General features: G+C 46.8%; 1 protein-coding gene across 1 annotated transcript in view; it reads right to left on the reverse strand.

Moving 5' to 3' along the window:
• Positions 1-3544: 3544 nt before the first annotated feature.
• The window catches only part of LOC137327767 (uncharacterized oxidoreductase YjmC-like), an 84137-nt gene continuing 65866 nt past the window's right edge, over positions 3545-21815 (reverse strand). The window contains 2 exon segments of the mRNA XM_067993576.1: positions 3545-4225; positions 17433-17543. Coding sequence (XP_067849677.1) covers positions 4163-4225; positions 17433-17543 — 174 coding nt within the window. The 3' untranslated portion in view covers positions 3545-4162.

Below are 21815 nucleotides of genomic sequence, written 5' to 3' on the forward strand. Positions count from 1 at the left end.
AGCCACGGATGGCTGTCATTTCTTTTACACCCTTTTTTCCTCAGTGGAATATATTTATTTTGAAAGTTGTAAAATAACTCCCTAAATGAACACCACTGCTCATGTACCGTCTTACCCTTTAATCTATTTTCCCAGTCCACTTTAATCAATTCCGCTCTCATACCATCATAGTCTCCTTTATTCAAGCTCAGTACGCTTGTTTGAGAATCAACCTTCTCACCCTCTAATTGGATATGGAATTCAACCATGTTGTGGTCGCTCGTTCCAAGGGGATCCTTAACTAGGACATTATTAATTAATCCTGACTCATTACACAGGACCAGGTCCAAGGTTGCCTGCCCCCTTGTAGGATCAGTTACATACTGCTCAAGAAATCCATCCCTGATGCACTCAATGAACTCGTCCTCAAGGCTGCTCTGCCCAATTTGATTTGTCCAGTTAATATGATAATTAAAATCCCCCATAATTATGGCTGTTCCCTTATTACATGCCCCGACTATCTCCTGATTAATACTTCTTCCAGCAGAGTTGCAACTATTAGGAGGCCTATATACTACGCCCACTAATGTTTTTTTTCCCTTATTATTCCTTATCTCCACCCAAACTGTTTCATTATCTTGATGCTTTGTCCCAATATCATTTCTCTGTATTACAGTGATTCCTTCCTTTATTAACATAGCCACCCCACCTCCCCTTCCTTCCTGCCTGTCCTTCCTGATTGTTAAATACCCTGGCATATTTAATTCCCAGTCGTTGTCACCCTGCAGCCATGTTTCTGTAATGGCCACAAGATCATACCCATACGTAGTTATTTGTGCCGTTAACTCGTCCATTTTATTACGAATGCTACGTGCATTCAGATAAAGAACTTTCAAATCTGTTTTGTGACGCTTAGTTCCTGCTTTTTCCTTTTTTAACACTTTACCTATTACTCCATACCTTCTGTCCCTTCCTGTTACGCTTTCCTCTCTCTCCCTGCTCAGGTTCCCAACCCCCTGCCACTTTAGTTTAAACCCTCCCCAACAGCACTAGCAAACACTCCTCCTAGGACAGCGGTCCCGGCCCTGCCCAGGTGCAGACCATCCGGTTTGTACTGGTCCCACCTCCCCCAGAACCGTTTCCAGTGTCCCAGGAATTTGAATCCCTCCCCCTTGCACCATTCCTCTAGCCACGTATTCATTTGAAATATCCTCCTATTTCTACTCTGACTAGCACATGGCACTGGCAGCAATCCTGAGATTACTACCTTTGAGGTCCTATTTTTTAATTTACCTCCTAACTCCCTATATTCTGCTTTTAGGACCTCATCCCCTTTTTTACCTATATCGTTGGTGCCTATGTGCACCACGACAGCTGGCTGTTCGCCCTCCCCCTCCAAAATGTTCTGTAGCCGCTCCGAGACATCCTTGATCCTTGCACCAGGGAGGCAACACACCATCCTGGAGTCTCGGTTGCGGCCGCAGAAACGCCTGTCTATTCCCCTTACAATTGAGTCCCCTATCACTATAGCTCTGCCACTCTTTTTCCTCCCAGCCTGTGCAGCAGAGCTACCCGTGGTGCCAGGAAGTTGGCTGCTGCTGCCTTCCCCTGATAAGTCATCCCCCCCAACAGCATCCAAAGTGGCATATCTGTTTGAGAGGGGGATGGCCACAGGGGACCCCTGCACTACCTGCCTGCATCTCTTACTCTTCCTGGTGGTCACCCATTCACTTCCTGCCTGTATACCCTTTACCTGCGGTGTGACCAACTCGCTAAACGTGCTATCCACGAGTTTCTCTGCATCGCGGATGCTCCACAGTGAGTCCACCCGCAGCTCCAGCTCCGAGATACGATCGGTCAGTAGCTGCAGGTGGACACGGACACTGACAGGGATAGGGTCAGGGACAGGGATAGGGATAGGGATAGGGACAGGGACAGGGACAAGGACACGGACAGGGATAGGGTCAGGGACAGGGATAGGGACAGGCACACGGACAGCGACAGGGACACGGACAGTGACAGGGACACGGACACGGACAGGGACAGGGACAGGGACAGAGACAGGGATAGGGATAGGGACAGGGACAGGGACAGGGACAGGGACACGGACAGGGACAGGGACAGGGACACGGACAGGGACAGGGACAGGGACAGGGACAGGGACAGGGACAGGGATAGGGACTGGGGACAGGGACAGGGACAGGGACACTGACAGGGATAGGGTCAGGGACAGGGATAGGGATAGGGACAGGGACACGGACACGGACAGGGATAGGGTCAGGGACAGGGATAGGGACAGGGACAAGGACAGGGATAGGGATAGGGACACGGACACGGACAGGGACAGGGACAGGGACAGGGACAGGGAGAGGGACAGGGACAGGGACAGGGACACGGACACGGACACGGACACGGACAGGGACACGGACACGGACACGGACACGGACAGGGACAGGGACAGGGACAGGGACAGGGACAGGGATAGGGATAGGGACAGGGACAGGGATAGGGATAGGGACAGGGACAGGGACAGGGACACGGACAGGGACACGGACAGGGGACAGGGAAATGGACATGGACAGGGACAGTGACAGGGATAGGGATAGGGACAGGGACAGGGAAAGGGATTGGGACAGGGAGAGGGACAGGGACAGGGACACGGACAGGGACAGGGACAGGGACAGGAACAGGGAGAGGGGTAGGGACAGGGATAGGGACAGGGACAGGGATAGGGACAGGGACAGGGACAGGGAAACGGACAGGGATAGGGATAGGGACAGGGAGAGGGACAGGGATAGGGACAGGGACACGGACAGGGACAGGAACAGGGAGAGGGACAGGGATAGGGACAGGGACAGGGATAGGGATAGGGACAGGGACAGGGACAGGGACAGGGACACGGACAGGGATAGGGACAGGGATAGGGACAGGGACAGGGACACGGACAGGGACAGGGACAGGGACAGGGACAGGGACAGGGACACGGACAGGGACAGGGACAGGGACAGGCACAGTGACGGGGACGGGGACAGGGACAGGGACAGGGACAGGGACAGGGACACGGATACGGACAGGGACAGGGACAGGGACAGGGACAGGGACACGGATACGGACAGGGACAGGGACAGGGACAGGGACAGGGACACGGATACGGACAGGGACAGGGACACGGACACGGACAGGGACAGGGACAGGGACAGGGACACAGACATGGATACGGACAGGGACAGGGACACGGATACGGACAGGGACAGGGACAGGGACACGGATACGGACAGGGACAGGGACACGGATACGGACAGGGACAGGGACAGGGACACGGACACGGACAGGGACAGGGACAGGGACAGGGACAGGGACAGGGACACAGAGACGGATACGGACAGGGACAGGGACAGGGACAGGGACACAGGACTCAGACAGGGACACGGACACAGGACTCAGACAGGGACAGGAGGGATTCCTGATGTAATATCACTGGGACCAGGATCAGGATTTCCTCCCAAATATGCTCCAATAGCACCTGATGACATCACCCTTCAGTAAAGCAATGCCAGATTACAGCTAGAAGTAAAATCTTTTATTGAAAATGTAGGAGCTTTAGTTTCACTGCACATTGTTCGAAAAGCCGATCGAAGAATAAAACACGTCCATTAAAATGATTGCCGCATTCAAATATCGTCTCAAGTCTAAAGTACTAACTAACTCTCAAACATCCATTCTCTCCGTCCATCCTTAAGTTGGAGGCCCCTCAGGGAGCAGCCTCCCCCGCCACCCCCTTCTGTAACCCGCCCAAGCGAGCATCTTCACGTGTGAGCTCAGGCTGGTCGACTGTGGAGGGCATCACACAGCTAAACCTCACCCGCAATATCCACACATTCCCACAGGGGTCTCTGGAGAGCAATGAGGATCTGTTTGCCTTCCCTGGTGCAGGTGTGCTGAGGCAGAAGGTTTTAATGTGAGAAACATATCTTGTAATTTCCGGGTTAAAATAACTGAAACATTGCGGATTAATAAAGAGCTGAACCGATACCTGCACCTCACTTAAATTGCAACATCGAGCGCTGAGCTAAAAAGCAAACTTTACAATCGTGAACCCATTGCCTGTGACGAGTGTGTGTGTGTGAATCCACTCAGTCGGCGATGACGGAGGGCAGGAGCCGAACGCCTGTACCTCAGTGCTCTAAGGGTTGACTGTACGGTCAGTCGGGAGCAGGTCAACTCCCAGATCCTTTGCAACAGAGTTCTGAAAAATAGAAAAGGTTGGTTTGTAACAGGAGACGGGAGAGATTAAAACACCAGGAACAATAATCCTGGACTTTGTCCAAAGGGTGAAGTGGTGTTAAATATCCATGGTTTGAACACTCGACTGGTTAGTTACTGCTTTGTCCCAGTTACTCTCTGGTGTGACACACTTATACCCAGTTACTCTCTGGTGTGACACACTTATACCCAGTCATTCTCTGGTGTGACACACTTACACCCAGTTACTCTCTGGTGTGACACACTTATACCCAGTTACTCTCTGGTGACACACTTATACCCAGTCATTCGCTGGTGACACACTTACACCCAGTTACTCTCTGGTGTGACACACTTATACCCAGTTACTCTCTGGTGACACACTTATACCCAGTTACTCTCTGGTGACACACTTATACCCAGTTACTCTCTGGTGTGACACACTTATACACAGTTATTCTCTGGTGACCCACTTATACCCAGTTATTCTCTGGTGTGACACACTTATACCCAGTTACTCTCTGGTGACACACTTATACACAGTCATTCTCTGGTGACACACTTATACCCAGTCATTCTCTGGTGACACACTTACACCCAGTTACTCTCTGGTGTGACACACTTATACCCAGTTATTCTCTGGTGACCCACTTATACCCAGTTATTCTCTGGTGTGACCCACTTATACCCAGTTATTCTCTGGTGTGACACACTTATACCCAGTCATTCTCTGGTGTGACACACTTACACCCAGTTACTCTCTGGTGTGACACACTTATACCCAGTTATTCTCTGGTGTGACACACTTAGACCCAGTTATTCTCTGGTGTGACACACTTAGACCCAGTTATTCTCTGGTGTGACACACTTATACCCAGTCATTCTCTGGTGACACACTTATACCCAGTCATTCTCTGGTGTGACACACTTATACACAGTTATTCTCTGGTGTGACCCACTTATACCCAGTTATTCTCTGGTGTGACACACTTATACCCAGTTACTCTCTGGTGACACACTTATACCCAGTCATTCTCTGGTGACACACTTACACCCAGTTACTCTCTGGTGTGACACACTTATACCCAGTTATTCTCTGGTGACCCACTTATACCCAGTTATTCTCTGGTGTGACCCACTTATACCCAGTTATTCTCTGGTGTGACACACTTATACCCAGTCATTCTCTGGTGTGACACACTTACACCCAGTTATTCTCTGGTGTGACACACTTAGACCCAGTTATTCTCTGGTGTGACACACTTAGACCCAGTTATTCTCTGGTGTGACACACTTATACCCAGTCATTCTCTGGTGACACACTTATACCCAGTTATTCTCTGGTGTGACACACTTATACCCAGTTACTCTCTGGTGACACACTTATACCCAGTCATTCTCTGGTGACACACTTATACCCAGTCATTCTCTGGTGACACACTTACACCCAGTTACTCTCTGGTGTGACACACTTATACCCAGTTATTCTCTGGTGACCCACTTATACCCAGTTATTCTCTGGTGTGACCCACTTATACCCAGTTATTCTCTGGTGTGACACACTTATACCCAGTTATTCTCTGGTGTGACACACTTATACCCAGTCATTCTCTGGTGTGACACACTTACACCCAGTTACTCTCTGGTGTGACACACTTATACCCAGTCATTCTCTGGTGTGACACACTTACACCCAGTTACTCTCTGGTGTGACACACTTATACCCAGTTACTCTCTGGTGACACACTTATACCCAGTCATTCGCTGGTGACACACTTACACCCAGTTACTCTCTGGTGTGACACACTTATACCCAGTTACTCTCTGGTGACACACTTATACCCAGTTACTCTCTGGTGACACACTTATACCCAGTTACTCTCTGGTGTGACACACTTATACACAGTTATTCTCTGGTGACCCACTTATACCCAGTTATTCTCTGGTGTGACACACTTATACCCAGTTACTCTCTGGTGACACACTTATACACAGTCATTCTCTGGTGACACACTTATACCCAGTCATTCTCTGGTGACACACTTACACCCAGTTACTCTCTGGTGTGACACACTTATACCCAGTTATTCTCTGGTGACCCACTTATACCCAGTTATTCTCTGGTGTGACCCACTTATACCCAGTTATTCTCTGGTGTGACACACTTATACCCAGTCATTCTCTGGTGTGACACACTTACACCCAGTTACTCTCTGGTGTGACACACTTATACCCAGTTATTCTCTGGTGTGACACACTTAGACCCAGTTATTCTCTGGTGTGACACACTTAGACCCAGTTATTCTCTGGTGTGACACACTTATACCCAGTCATTCTCTGGTGACACACTTATACCCAGTCATTCTCTGGTGTGACACACTTATACACAGTTATTCTCTGGTGTGACCCACTTATACCCAGTTATTCTCTGGTGTGACACACTTATACCCAGTTACTCTCTGGTGACACACTTATACCCAGTCATTCTCTGGTGACACACTTATACCCAGTCATTCTCTGGTGACACACTTACACCCAGTTACTCTCTGGTGTGACACACTTATACCCAGTTATTCTCTGGTGACCCACTTATACCCAGTTATTCTCTGGTGTGACCCACTTATACCCAGTTATTCTCTGGTGTGACACACTTATACCCAGTCATTCTCTGGTGTGACACACTTACACCCAGTTATTCTCTGGTGTGACACACTTAGACCCAGTTATTCTCTGGTGTGACACACTTAGACCCAGTTATTCTCTGGTGTGACACACTTATACCCAGTCATTCTCTGGTGACACACTTATACCCAGTTATTCTCTGGTGTGACACACTTATACCCAGTTACTCTCTGGTGACACACTTATACCCAGTCATTCTCTGGTGACACACTTATACCCAGTCATTCTCTGGTGACACACTTACACCCAGTTACTCTCTGGTGTGACACACTTATACCCAGTTATTCTCTGGTGACCCACTTATACCCAGTTATTCTCTGGTGTGACCCACTTATACCCAGTTATTCTCTGGTGTGACACACTTATACCCAGTTATTCTCTGGTGTGACACACTTATACCCAGTCATTCTCTGGTGTGACACACTTACACCCAGTTATTCTCTGGTGTGACACACTTAGACCCAGTTATTCTCTGGTGACACACTTATACCCAGTCATTCTCTGGTGTGACACACTTGTACCCAGTTACTCTCTGGTGTGACACACTTACACCCAGTTACTCTCTGGTGTGACACACTTATACCCAGTCATTCTCTGGTGACACACTTGCACCCAGTTACTCTCTGGTGTGACACACTTATACCCAGTTACTCTCTGGTGTGACACACTTATACCCAGTCATTCTCTGGTGACACACTTATACCCAGTCATTCTCTGGTGACCCACTTATACCCAGTTATTCTCTGGTGTGACACACTTATACCCAGTTACTCTCTGGTGTGACACACTTATACCCAGTTACTCTCTGGTGTGACACACTTATACCCAGTTACTTTCTGGTGTGACACACTTATACCCAGTTACTTTCTGGTGTGACACACTTATACCCAGTTACTCTCTGGTGTGAGACACTTAGACCCAGTTACTCTCTGGTGTGAGACACTTATACCCAGTTACTCTCTGGTGTGACACACTTATACCCAGTTACTCTCTGGTGTGACACACTTATACCCAGTCATTCTCTGGTGTGACCCACTTATACCCAGTTATTCTCTGGTGTGACACACTTATACCCAGTTATTCTCTGGTGTGACACACTTATACCCAGTTATTCTCTGGTGTGACCCACTTGGACCCAGTTATTCTCTGGTGTGAGACACTTATACCCAGTCATTCTCTGGTGTGACCCACTTATACCCAGTTATTCTCTGGTGTGACACACTTATACCCAGTCATTCTCTGGTGTGACCCACTTATACCCAGTTATTCTCTGGTGTGACACACTTATACCCAGTTATTCTCTGGTGTGACACACTTATACCCAGTTATTCTCTGGTGTGACACACTTATACCCAGTCATTCTCTGGTGTGACCCACTTATACCCAGTTATTCTCTGGTGTGACACACTTATACCCAGTTATTCTCTGGTGTGACACACTTATACCCAGTCATTCTCTGGTGTGACACACTTATACCCAGTTATTCTCTGGTGTGACACACTTATACCCAGTTATTCTCGGGTGTGACACACTTATACCCAGTTACTCTCTGGTGTGACACACTTAGACCCAGTCATTCTCTGGTGACACACTTACACCCAGTTATTCTCTGGTGTGACACACTTATACCCAGTTATTCTCTGGTGTGACACACTTATACCCAGTTACTCTCTGGTGTGACACACTTAGACCCAATCATTCTCTGGTGACACACTTAGACCCAGTTATTCTCTGGTGTGACACACTTACACCCAGTTATTCTCTGGTGTGACACATTTATACCCAGTCATTCTCTGGTGTGACACACTTATACCCAGTTATTCTCTGGTGTGACACACTTATACCCAGTCATTCTCTGGTGACACACTTATACCCAGTCATTCTCTGGTGTGACACACTTATACCCAGTCATTCTCTGGTGACACACTTACACCCAGTTACTCTCTGGTGTGACACACTTATACCCAGTTACTCTCTGGTGTGACACACTTATACCCAGTCATTCTCTGGTGACACACTTATACCCAGTCATTCTCTGGTGACACACTTACACCCAGTTCGTCTCTGGTGTGACACACTTATACCCAGTCATTCTCTGGTGTGAGACACTTATACCCAGTTATTCTCTGGTGTGACACACTTATACCCAGTTATTCTCTGGTGTGACACACTTATACCCAGTTACTCTCTGGTGTGACACACTTAGACCCAGTTATTCTCTGGTGTGAGACACTTACACCCAGTTATTCTCTGGTGTGACACACTTATATCCAGTCATTCTCTGGTGTGACGCACTTATACCCAGTTATTCTCTGGTGTGACACACTTATACCCAGTTATTCTCTGGTGTGACACACTTATACCCAGTTACTCTCTGGTGTGACACACTTATACCCAGTTACTCTCTGGTGTGACACACTTATACCCAGTTATTCTCTGTTGTGACAAACTTATGCCCAGTTACTCTCTGGTGTGACACACTTATACCCAGTTATTCTCTGTTGTGACACACTTATACCCAGTTACTCTCTGGTGTGACACACTTATACCCAGTTATTCTCTGGTGTGACCCACTTAGACCCTGTTACTCTCTGGTGTGACACACTTAGACCCAGTTACTCTCTGGTGTGACACACTTATACCCAGTTATTCTCTGGTGTGACACACTTATACCCAGTTACTCTCTGGTGTGACACACTTATACCCAGTTATTCTCTGGTGTGACACACTTAAACCCAGTTACTCTCTGGTGTGACACACTTATACCCAGTTATTCTCTGGTGTGACCCACTTATACCCAGTTATTCTCTGGTGTGACACACTTAGACCCAGTTATTCTCTGGTGTGACACACTTATACCCAGTTACTCTCTGGTGTGACACACTTATACCCAGTTATTCTCTGGTGTGACCCACTTATACCCAGTTATTATCTGGTGTGACACACTTAGACCCAGTTATTCTCTGGTGTGACACACTTACACCCAGTTATTCTCTGTTGTGACACACTTATACCCAGTTACTCTCTGGTGTGACACACTTATACCCAGTTATTCTCTGGTGTGACACACTTATACCCAGTTACTCTCTGGTGTGACACACTTATCCCCAGTTATTCTCTGGTGTGACACACTTGGACCCAGTCATTCTCTGGTGTGACACACTTATACTCAGTTATTCTCTGGTGTGACACACTTATACCCAGTTATTCTCTGGTGTGACACACTTAGACCCAGTCATTCTCTGGTGTGACACACTTATACCCAGTTACTCTCTGGTGTGACACACTTAGACCCAGTCATTCTCTGGTGTGACACACTTATACCCAGTTACTCTCTGGTGTGACACACTTACACCCAGTTATTCTCTGGTGTGACACACTTATACCCAGTTATTCTCTGTTGTGACCCACTTAGACCCAGTTACTCTCTGGTGTGACACACTTAGACCCAGTTACTCTCTGGTGTGACACACTTACACCCAGTTATTCTCTGGTGTGACACACTTATACCCAGTTATTCTCTGGTGTGACACACTTATACCCAGTTACTCTCTGGTGTGAGACACTTACACCCAGTTACTCTCTGGTGTGACACACTTATACCCAGTTATTCTCTGGTGTGACACACTTATACCCAGTTACTCTCTGGTGTGAGACACTTATACCCAGTTATTCTCTGGTGTGACCCACTTAGACCCAGTTACTCTCTGGTGTGACACACTTAGACCCAGTTACTCTCTGGTGTGACACACTTATACCCAGTTATTCTCTGGTGTGACACACTTATACCCAGTTATTCTCTGGTGTGACCCACTTATACCCAGTTATTCTCTGGTGTGACCCACTTATACCCAGTTATTCTCTCGTGTGACCCACTTATACCCAGTCATTCTCTGGTGTGACACACTTATACCCAGTCATTCTCTGGTGACACACTTATACCCAGTCATTCTCTGGTGACACACTTATACCCAGTTATTCTCTGGTGTGACCCACTTATACCCAGTTACTCTCTGGTGTGAGACACTTATACCCAGTTATTCTCTGGTGTGACACACTTAGACCCAGTTATTCTCTGGTGTGACACACTTATACCCAGTTATTCTCTGGTGTGACCCACTTATACCCAGTTATTCTCTGGTGTGACACACTTATACCCAGTTATTCTCTGGTGTGACCCACTTATACCCAGTCATTCTCTGGTGACACACTTATACCCAGTCATTCTCTGGTGTGACACACTTATACCCAGTCATTCTCTGGTGACACACTTATACCCAGTTATTCTCTGGTGTGACCCACTTATACCCAGTTATTCTCTGGTGTGACACACTTAGACCCAGTTATTCTCTGGTGTGACACACTTACACCCAGTTATTCTCTGTTGTGACACACTTATACCCAGTTACTCTCTGGTGTGACACACTTAGACCCAGTTATTCTCTGGTGTGACACACTTATACCCAGTTACTCTCTGGTGTGACACACTTATACCCAGTTATTCTCTGGTGTGACACACTTCGACCCAGTCATTCTCTGGTGTGACACACTTATACCCAGTTATTCTCTGGTGTGACACACTTATACCCATTTATTCTCTGGTGTGACACACTTCGACCCGGTCATTCTCTGGTGTGACACACTTCTACCCAGTTACTCTCTGGTGTGACACACTTAGACCCAGTCATTCTCTGGTGTGACACACTTATACCCAGTTACTCTCTGGTGTGACACACTTATACCCAGTTATTCTCTGGTGTGACCCACTTAGACCCAGTTACTCTCTGGTGTGACACACTTAGACCCAGTTACTCTCTGGTGTGACACACTTACACCCAGTTATTCTCTGGTGTGACACACTTATACCCAGTTATTCTCTGGTGTGACACACTTATACCCAGTTACTCTCTGGTGTGAGACACTTACACCCAGTTACTCTCTGGTGTGACACACTTATACCCAGTTATTCTCTGGTGTGACACACTTATACCCAGTTACTCTCTGGTGTGAGACACTTATACCCAGTTATTCTCTGGTGTGACCCACTTAGACCCAGTTACTCTCTGGTGTGACACACTTAGACCCAGTTACTCTCTGGTGTGACACACTTATACCCAGTTATTCTCTGGTGTGACACACTTATACCCAGTTACTCTCTGGTGTGAGACACTTATACCCAGTTATTCTCTGGTGTGACCCACTTAGACCCAGTTACTCTCTGGTGTGACCCACTTAGACCCAGTTACTCTCTGGTGTGACACACTTATACCCAGTTATTCTCTGGTGTGACACACTTATACCCAGTTATTCTCTGGTGTGACCCACTTATACCCAGTTATTCTCTGGTGTGACCCACTTATACCCAGTTATTCTCTCGTGTGACCCACTTATACCCAGTCATTCTCTGGTGTGACACACTTATACCCAGTCATTCTCTGGTGACACACTTATACCCAGTCATTCTCTGGTGACACACTTATACCCGGTTATTCTCTGGTGTGACCCACTTATACCCAGTTACTCTCTGGTGTGAGACACTTATACCCAGTTATTCTCTGGTGTGACACACTTATACCCAGTTATTCTCTGGTGTGACCCACTTATACCCAGTTATTCTCTGGTGTGACACACTTATACCCAGTTTTTCTCTGGTGTGACCCACTTTTTCCCAGTCATTCTCTGGTGACACACTTATACCCAGTCATTCTCTGGTGTGACACACTTATACCCAGTCATTCTCTGGTGACACACTTATACCCAGTTATTCTCTGGTGTGACCCACTTATACCCAGTTATTCTCTGGTGTGACACACTTAGACCCAGTTATTCTCTGGTGTGACACACTTACACCCAGTTATTCTCTGTTGTGACACACTTATACCCAGTTACTCTCTGGTGTGACACACTTAGACCCAGTTATTCTCTGGTGTGACACACTTATACCCAGTTACTCTCTGGTGTGACACACTTATACCCAGTTATTCTCTGGTGTGACACACTTCGACCCAGTCATTCTCTGGTGTGACACACTTATACCCAGTTATTCTCTGGTGTGACACACTTATCCCCATTTATTCTCTGGTGTGACACACTTAGACCCGGTCATTCTCTGGTGTGACACACTTATACCCAGTTACTCTCTGGTGTGACACACTTAGACCCAGTCATTCTCTGGTGTGACACACTTATACCCAGTTACTCTCTGGTGTGACACACTTACACCCATTTTTTCTCTGGTGTGACACACTTATACCCAGTTATTCTCTGGTGTGACCCACTTAGACCCAGTTACTCTCTGGTGTGACACACTTAGACCCAGTTACTCTCTGGTGTGACACACTTACACCCAGTTATTCTCTGGTGTGACACACTTATACCCAGTTATTCTCTGGTGTGACACACTTATACCCAGTTACTCTCTGGTGTGAGACACTTACACCCAGTTACTCTCTGGTGTGACACACTTATACCCAGTTATTCTCTGGTGTGACACACTTATACCCAGTTACTCTCTGGTGTGAGACACTTATACCCAGTTATTCTCTGGTGTGACCCACTTCGACCCAGTTACTCTCTGGTGTGACACACTTAGACCCAGTTACTCTCTGGTGTGACACACTTATACCCAGTTATTCTCTGGTGTGACACACTTAGACCCAGTTATTCTCTGGTGTGACACACTTATACCCAGTTATTCTCTGGTGTGACACACTTAGACCCAGTTACTCTCTGGTGTGACACACTTATACCCAGTTATTCTCTGGTGTGACCCACTTATACCCAGTTATTCTCTGGTGTGACACACTTATACCCAGTTATTCTCTGGTGTGACACACTTATACCCAGTTATTCTCTGGTGTGACCCACTTATACCCAGTTATTCTCTGGTGTGACCCACTTATACCCAGTTATTCTCTGGTGTGACCCACTTATACCCAGTCATTCTCTGGTGTGACACACTTATACCCAGTCATTCTCTGGTGAAACACTTATACCCAGTTATTCTCTGGTGTGACCCACTTATACCCAGTTATTCTCTGGTGTGACCCACTTATACCCAGTTACTCTCTGGTGTGAGACACTTATACCCAGTTATTCTCTGGTGTGACACACTTAGACCCAGTTATTCTCTGGTGTAACACACTTATACCCAGTTATTCTCTGGTGTGACCCACTTATACCCAGTTATTCTCTGGTGTGACACACTTATACCCAGTTATTCTCTGGTGTGACCCACTTATACCCAGTCATTCTCTGGTGACACACTTATACCCAGTCATTCTCTGGTGTGACACACATATACCCGGTCATTCTCTGGTGACACACTTCGACCCAGTTATTCTCTGGTGTGACACACTTATACCCAGTCATTCTCTGGTGACACACTTATACCCAGTTACTCTCTGGTGTGACACACTTATACCCAGTTATTCTCTGGTGTGACACACTTATACCCAGTTAATCTCTGGTGTGACCCACTTAGACCCAGTTATTCTCTGGTGTGACACACTTATACCCAGTTACTCTCTGGTGTGACACACTTATGCCCAGTTATTCTCTGCTGTGACACACTTACACCCAGTTACTCTCTGGTGTGACACACTTAGACCCAGTTATTCTCTGGTGTGACACACTTATACCCAGTTATTCTCTGGTGTGACACACGTAGACCCAGTTATTCTCTGGTGTGACACACTTACACCCAGTTACTCTCTGGTGTGACACACTTACACCCAGTTACTCTCTGGTGTGACACACTTAGACCCAGTTATTCTCTGGTGTGACACACTTAGACCCAGTTATTCTCTGGTGTGACACACTTACACCCAGTTACTCTCTGGTGTGACACACTTAGACCCAGTCATTCTCTGGTGTGACACACTTAGACCCAGTCATTCTCTGGTGTGACACACTTAGACCCAGTTATTCTCTGGTGTGACACACTTATACCCAGTTATTCTCTGGTGTGACACACTTATACCCAGTTACTCTCTGGTGTGACACACTTAGACCCAGTTATTCTCTGGTGTGACACACTTAGACCCAGTTATTCTCTGGTGTGACACACTTATACCCAGTTATTCTCTGGTGTGACACACTTATACCCAGTTACTCTCTGGTGTGACACACTTAGACCCAGTTACTCTCTGGTGTGACACACTTAGACCCAGTTATTCTCTGGTGTGACACACTTATACCTAGTTATTCTCTGGTGTGACACACTTATACCCAGTTATTCTCTGGTGTGACACACTTATACCCAGTTACTCTCTGGTGTGACACACTTAGACCCAGTTACTCTCTGGTGTGACACACTTAGACCCAGTTATTCTCTGGTGTGACACACTTATACCCAGTTATTCTCTGGTGTGACCCACTTATACCCAGTTATTCTCTGGTGTGACACACTTATACCCAGTTACTCTCTGGTGTGACACACTTATACCCAGTTACTCTCTGGTGTGACCCACTTATGCCCAGTTATTCTCTGTTGTACCATCCAGCACAGTATACAGGACGAATGAGGCCAAAAGGCAGATCTCGCTGTAAAACCCAGGATCCATTAGATTTTCATAGAATCAGAAATTTACAGCACAGAGGGAGGCCATTCGGCCCATCATGTCCGTGCCGGCCAAAAAAGAGCCCCCAGCCTAATCCCACTTTCCAGCCCTTGGTCCGTCGCCCTGTGGGTTTCGGCTCTTCAGGGGCACATCCAGGTACTTTTTAAATGAGTTGAGGGTTTCTGCCTCTCCCACCCTCTCAGGCAGTGAGTTCCAGACCCCCACCACCCTCTGGGTGAAAAATTTCTCCTCAGCTCCCCTCTAATCCTTCTACCAATTACTTTAAATCTATGCCCCCTGGTTATTGACCCCTCTGCTAAGGGAAATAGGTCCTTCCTGTCCACCCAATCTCGGCCCCTCAAAATTTTATACACCTCAATTAAATCTCCCCTCAGCCTCCTCTGTTCCAAGGAAAACAACCCCAGCCTATCCAATCTTTCCTCATAGCTAAAATTCTCCAGTCCTGGCAACATCCTCGTAAATCTCCTCTGCACCCTCTCCAGTGCAATCACATCCTTCCTGTAATGTGGTGACCAGAACTGTACACAGTACTCAAGCTGCGACCTAACCAATGTTTTATACAGTTCGAGCATAACCTCCCTGCTCTTATATTCTATGCCTCGGCTAATAAAGGAAAGTATCCCGTTTGCCTTTTTAACCACCTTATCTACCTGTCCTGCTACCTTCAGGGATCTGTGGACATGCACTCCAAGGTCCCTCACTTCCTCCACACCTCTCAGTATCCTCCCATTTATTGTGTATTCCCTTGCCTTGTTTGCCCTCCCCAAATGCATTACCTCACATTTCTCCGGATTGAACTCCATTTGCCACTTTTCTGCCCACCTGACCAGTCCATTGATATCTTCCTGCAGTCGACAGCTTTCCTCCTCACTATCAACCACACGGACAATTTTTGTATCATCTGCAAACTTCTTAATCATGCCCCATACATTTAAGTTCAAATCATTGATATAGGAACATAGGAACAGGAGTAGGCCATTCAGCCCCTCGTGCCTGCTCCGCCATTTGATAAGATCATGTCTGATCTGTGATCTAACTCCATATACCTGCCTTTGGCCCATATCCCTTAATACCTTTGGTTGCCAAAAAGCCATCTATCTCAGATTTAAATTTAGCAATTGAGCTCGTATCAATTGCCGTTTGCGGAAGAGAGTTCCAAACTTCTACCACCCTTTGTGTGTAGAAATGTTTTCTAATCTCGCTCCTGAAAGGTCTGGCTCTAATTTTTGGACTGTGCCCCCTACTCCTAGAATCCCCAACCAGCGGAAATAGTTTCTCTCTATCCACCCTATCTGTTCCCCTTAATATTTTATAAACTTCGATCAGATCTCGTTCGGTACCAGCACTTTCCCCCCCCTTTAGTTTAATTAACTTCTCTAATACTTTCCAATTTTTATTATAATATCTCAGCTCACTTTTAACCAATTCAGCATTTACCTCCTCGCCAATATCCTTCTCCTTTGTAAACTCTGAAGTTAAATCCTTGTTAAATATCCCACCAATTTCCACTTATCTTCGACTAACTCACTGACCCACCTCACCTTTAACAATTCTCATCTTACTGATATATTTTAGAATACTTCACTGTTCCTTTAATAGTTTTTGTGATTCTCTTCTTATCCTCGCTCCTTGCTTTTCTTATCCCTCTCTTAACCTCTTTCCTTATTTTCTCACATTCTCTTATTTCTATCATTGCTGTCGTCCCCTTATATCCTCCTCTTCAAAATTAATTCGTTTCCATTTGCCATTTATCCACGGCATTCTGAATTTTGAAGCAGTCTCTTAATTTAATAGTTTATATTTATTGCTACAACTTTGCAATCTCTTTTTTTTAAAACATCCCACTGTTGCTCCACAATCCGGTGAGATTATTTCTCCCTCCCCCCCTCTCCCTTTGGCCATCTCACTCCTCATCTTTCCAGTTTTTGTACTAAGTGACAGTCTCACCATGTGATTGACCACATTGACGTGATAGGGAATGGCTCCGTGATGATCACACTCTGCAACGTGAAGTCTCTCGGGGTCTCCGGGAGTCAGCACAGGAATCCCAGCTTCAGACTGCGAGGGTATAAACACATCGTACCGGTTAATTGGACTTAATCTGTGAGCTGATCACCCAAAGCCCATACTGCAGGACACCTGAGGTCAGGACCGACGATGGGATCGATCAGTAGGAACCAGTCAGGAGTCACCAGGTGCTGACGTCTAAACCCGACTCAGAGACCCAAACTTTAACAAGAATATTCCATGGGTTGATTTAGCGACACCTGTCAGCATGCGGCCTAATATTTGAGTGAAACGTTCCTTTGTCATTCCCTAGTTTATTGTAGATCCATTGGTGACTAGCATGCAAAGGAGTTCTACACAGATCGGTTCACCAGCCACTTGCAGTGGGAATTAAAGTGCTGGAGTCTATCATCAGGGAGGGAGTGACTGAGCACTGAGCAAGCACTAGCTGATCAGAGAGAGTCAGCATGGATTTCAGAAGGGTAGGTCATGTCCGATTAATCTAGTTGAATTTTTTGAGGAGGTCACTAGCGCAGTGAACAGGGGAGTGTCTATGGATGTTGTTTATAGAGACTTCCAGAAGGCATCTGATAAGGTTCCACACAAGAGATTATTGGCAAAAATGAGAGTGCTCATGGAAATGGAGGTCAGCCATGATCTGATTGAATGGCGGAGCAGGCTCGAGGGGCCGATTGGCCAACTCCTGCTCCTATTTCTTATGTTCTTATGTTCACCTTGTGACTTGGGTTGGTAATTGGGTGGGACGTAGACGACAGAGAGTGGGACACATAGAGTCATAGAGTCATAGAGTTATACAGCACGGATAGAGGCCCTTCGGCCCATCGTGTCCGCGCCGGCCATCAGCCCTGTCTACTCTAATCCCATATTCCAGCATTTGGTCCGTAGCCTTGTATGCTATGGCATTTCAAGTGCTCATCCAAATGCTTCTTGAATGTTGTGAGGGTTCCTGCCTCCACAACCCTTTCAGGCAGTGAGTTCCAGACTCCAACCACCCTCTGGGTGAAAAAGTTCTTTCTCAAATCCCCTCTAAACCTCCCGCCTTTTACCTTGAATCTATGTCCCCTTGTTATAGAACCCTCAACGAAGGGAAAAAGCTCCTTAGTATCCATCCTATCTGTGCCCCTCATAATTTTGTACACCTCAATCATGTCCCCCCTCAGCCTCCTCTGCTCCAAGGAAAACAAACCCAATCTTCCCAGTCTCTCTTCATAGCTGAAGCGCTCCAGCCCTGGTAACATCCTGGTGAATCTCCTCTGCACCCTCTCCAAAGCGATCACATCCTTCCTGTAGTGTGGCGACCAGAACTGCACACAGTACTCCAGCTGTGGCCTAACCAGTGTTTTATACAGCTCCATCATAACCTTCTTGCTCTTATATTCTATGCCTCGGCTAATAAAGGCAAGTATCCCATATGCCTTCTTTACCACCTTATCTACCTGTTCCGCCGCCTTCAGGGATCTGTGAACTTGCACACCAAGATCCCTCTGACCCTCTGTCTTGCCTAGGGTCCTCCCATTCATTGTGTATTCCCTTGCCTTGTTAGTCCCTCCAAAGTGCATCACCTCGCACTTTTCCGGGTTAAATTCCATTTGCCACTGTTCCGCCCATCTGACCAACCCATCTATATCGTCCTGCAGACTGAGGCTATCCTCCTCGCTATTTACCACCCTACCAATCTTTGTATCATCAGCGAACTTACTGATCATACCTTTTACATTCATATCCAAGTCATTAATGTAGACCACAAACAGCAAGGGACCCAGCACCGATCCCTGTGGTACCCCACTGGCCACAGGCTTCCAGTCACAAAAACAACCTTCGACCATCACCCTCTGCCTTCTGCCACTAAGCCAGTTTTGTATCCAAAGTGCCAAGGCACCCTGGATTCCATGGGCTCGTACCTTCTTGACCAGTCTCCTGTGGGGGACTTTATCGAAGGCCTTACTGAAATCCATGTATACCACATCCACTGCGTTACCCTCATCCACACGCCGAGTCACCCCCTCAAAAAATTCAATCAAATTAGTCAGACATGATCTTCCCTTGACAAAGCCATGTTGACTATCCCTGATTAATCCTTGCTTCTCCAAGTGGAGACTAATTTTGTCCTTCAGAATTTTTTCCAATAATTTTCCTACCACGGATGTTAGGCTCACTGGCCTGTAGTTCCCTGGTTTTTCCCTACTCCCCTTCTTGAATAATGGTATTACATTAGCGGTTCTCCAGTCCTCTGGCACATCCCCTGTGGCCAGAGAGGTTCTGAATATATGTGTCAGAGCCCCCGCAATCTCCTCCTTTGCCTCACACAATAGCCTGGGATACATTTCGTCCGGGCCTGGGGATTTATCCATTTTTAGGCCTGCTAAAACCGCCAATACCTCCTCCCGCTCGATGTTAATATGTTCGAGTATATCACAGTCCCCCTGCCATATTTCTATGTCTACATCGTCCTTCTCCATAGTGAAAACAGATGCAAAAAATTCATTTAGAACCCCTCCTACATCTGCCGGCTCCACACACAGATTGCCATTTTTGTCCCTAATGGGCCCTATTTTTTCCCTAGTTATCCTCTTACCCTTAATATACTTATAAAACATCTTAGGATTTTCCTTTATTTTGCTCGCCAGTGTTATTTCATGGCCCCTCCTTGATCTCCTAATTTCTTTTTTAAGTATCCCCCTGCACTTTTTGTACTCCTCTAGGGTTTCCTCCGTCTTTAGCCTTTTGTATCTGCCAAAAGCCCTCCTTTTTTTCCTAATCCATTCTCGTATATCCCCTGACATCCAAGGTTCCCTGGAGTTCTTGGAACCACCCTTGACCTTTACGGGAACATGTTGCCATTGTATGGTCTCAATCTCACTTCTGAAAGACTCCCATTGCTCCGATGCGGATTTTCCTACAAGCAGCTGATCCCAGTCCATTTTGGCCAGATCCTGCCGTATCCTATTAAAATCGGCCTTCCCCCAATTTAGAACCTTTATTTCCGGCCCCTCCCTGTCCTTTTCCATGACCACCTTAAATCTCACCGAATTATGGTCACTCTCACCAAAGTGCTCACCTACTAGCACTTCTTCCACTTGGCCGGCCACATTCCCTAGAATTAGGTCCAGTACCGCCCCCTCTCTTGTAGGACTTTCTACATGCCGGCTCAAAAAGCTCTGATTGGCAGGATGTGACGAGTGGTGTTCCTCAGGGATCTGTACTGGGGCCTCAACTTTTCACCATATTTATCAATGACTTGGATGAAGGAAGAGAGAGTTGTATATCCAAGTTTTCAGATGACACTAAGTTAGGAGGGACAGTAAGATGTGCAGATTGGAGAAGAAAGTTACAAAGGGACATTAAGTGAGTGTCAGATGGAGTTCAATGTGGGGAAGTGTGAGGTCATCCACTTTGGATCCAAGAAAGATAAAGCAGAGGCAGTAGTAGAGGCGGGTACAATTTTGTCTTTTAAAAAGCATTTGGACAGTTACATGGGTAAGATGGGTATCGAGGGATATGGGCCAAGTGCAGGCAATTGGGACTAGCTTAGTGGTATAAACTGGGCGACATGGACATGTTGGGCCGAAGGGCCTGTTTCCATGTTGTAAACTTCTATGATTCTAAATGGTGAGAAACTAGGGGCTATGGAGGAGCAGAGGGATTTGGGTGTCCAGGTACAGAAATCACTAAAACCTAGTGCACAGATACAAAAAGTAATCAAAAAAACTAATGGAATATTGGCCTTTATCTTATAGAAACATTGGAACAGGAGGAGGCCATTCAGCCCCTCGAGCCTGTTCCGCCATTCAATTAGATCACAGCTGATCTGCACCTCAACTCCATTTACCTGCCTTTAATCCATATCCCTCGATACCCTCACCCAACAAAAATCTATTGATTTAAATCTTGAAAGCTCCAATTGATCCCCAGCATCCATGGCCTTTTGGGGGAAGAGAATTCCAGATTTCCACTCCCCTTTGTGTGAACAGGATCTCGGGGATTGGAATTCAAAAGTAAGGAAGTGATGCTTCAATTGTACGCAGCCCAGGTTAGACCCCATCTGGAGCTTCTGGGCGCTAAATTGGGCTGTGTAGCGTCCGTTGGTTCGACATCCAAGATGACGTCTTGGCTGCGCACGCACATTTCCAGCGTGATGTGCGCCAGACGCCATCTTGGTATAGGAGTTAGCGCAGGCGCAGATAACGAACGCTGGCTGCATGTAAAGTAAGGAGAAAATGGCTTCAATCAGTGTACAACGCTGATTTAAAGTGATAGACACCATTTTGGGTCTTAACACTCAACTCAACGCACAGTCTTAAC

Source organism: Heptranchias perlo, chromosome 12 (genome assembly GCF_035084215.1).
Source record: "Heptranchias perlo isolate sHepPer1 chromosome 12, sHepPer1.hap1, whole genome shotgun sequence".
NCBI lineage: Eukaryota > Metazoa > Chordata > Chondrichthyes > Hexanchiformes > Hexanchidae > Heptranchias > Heptranchias perlo.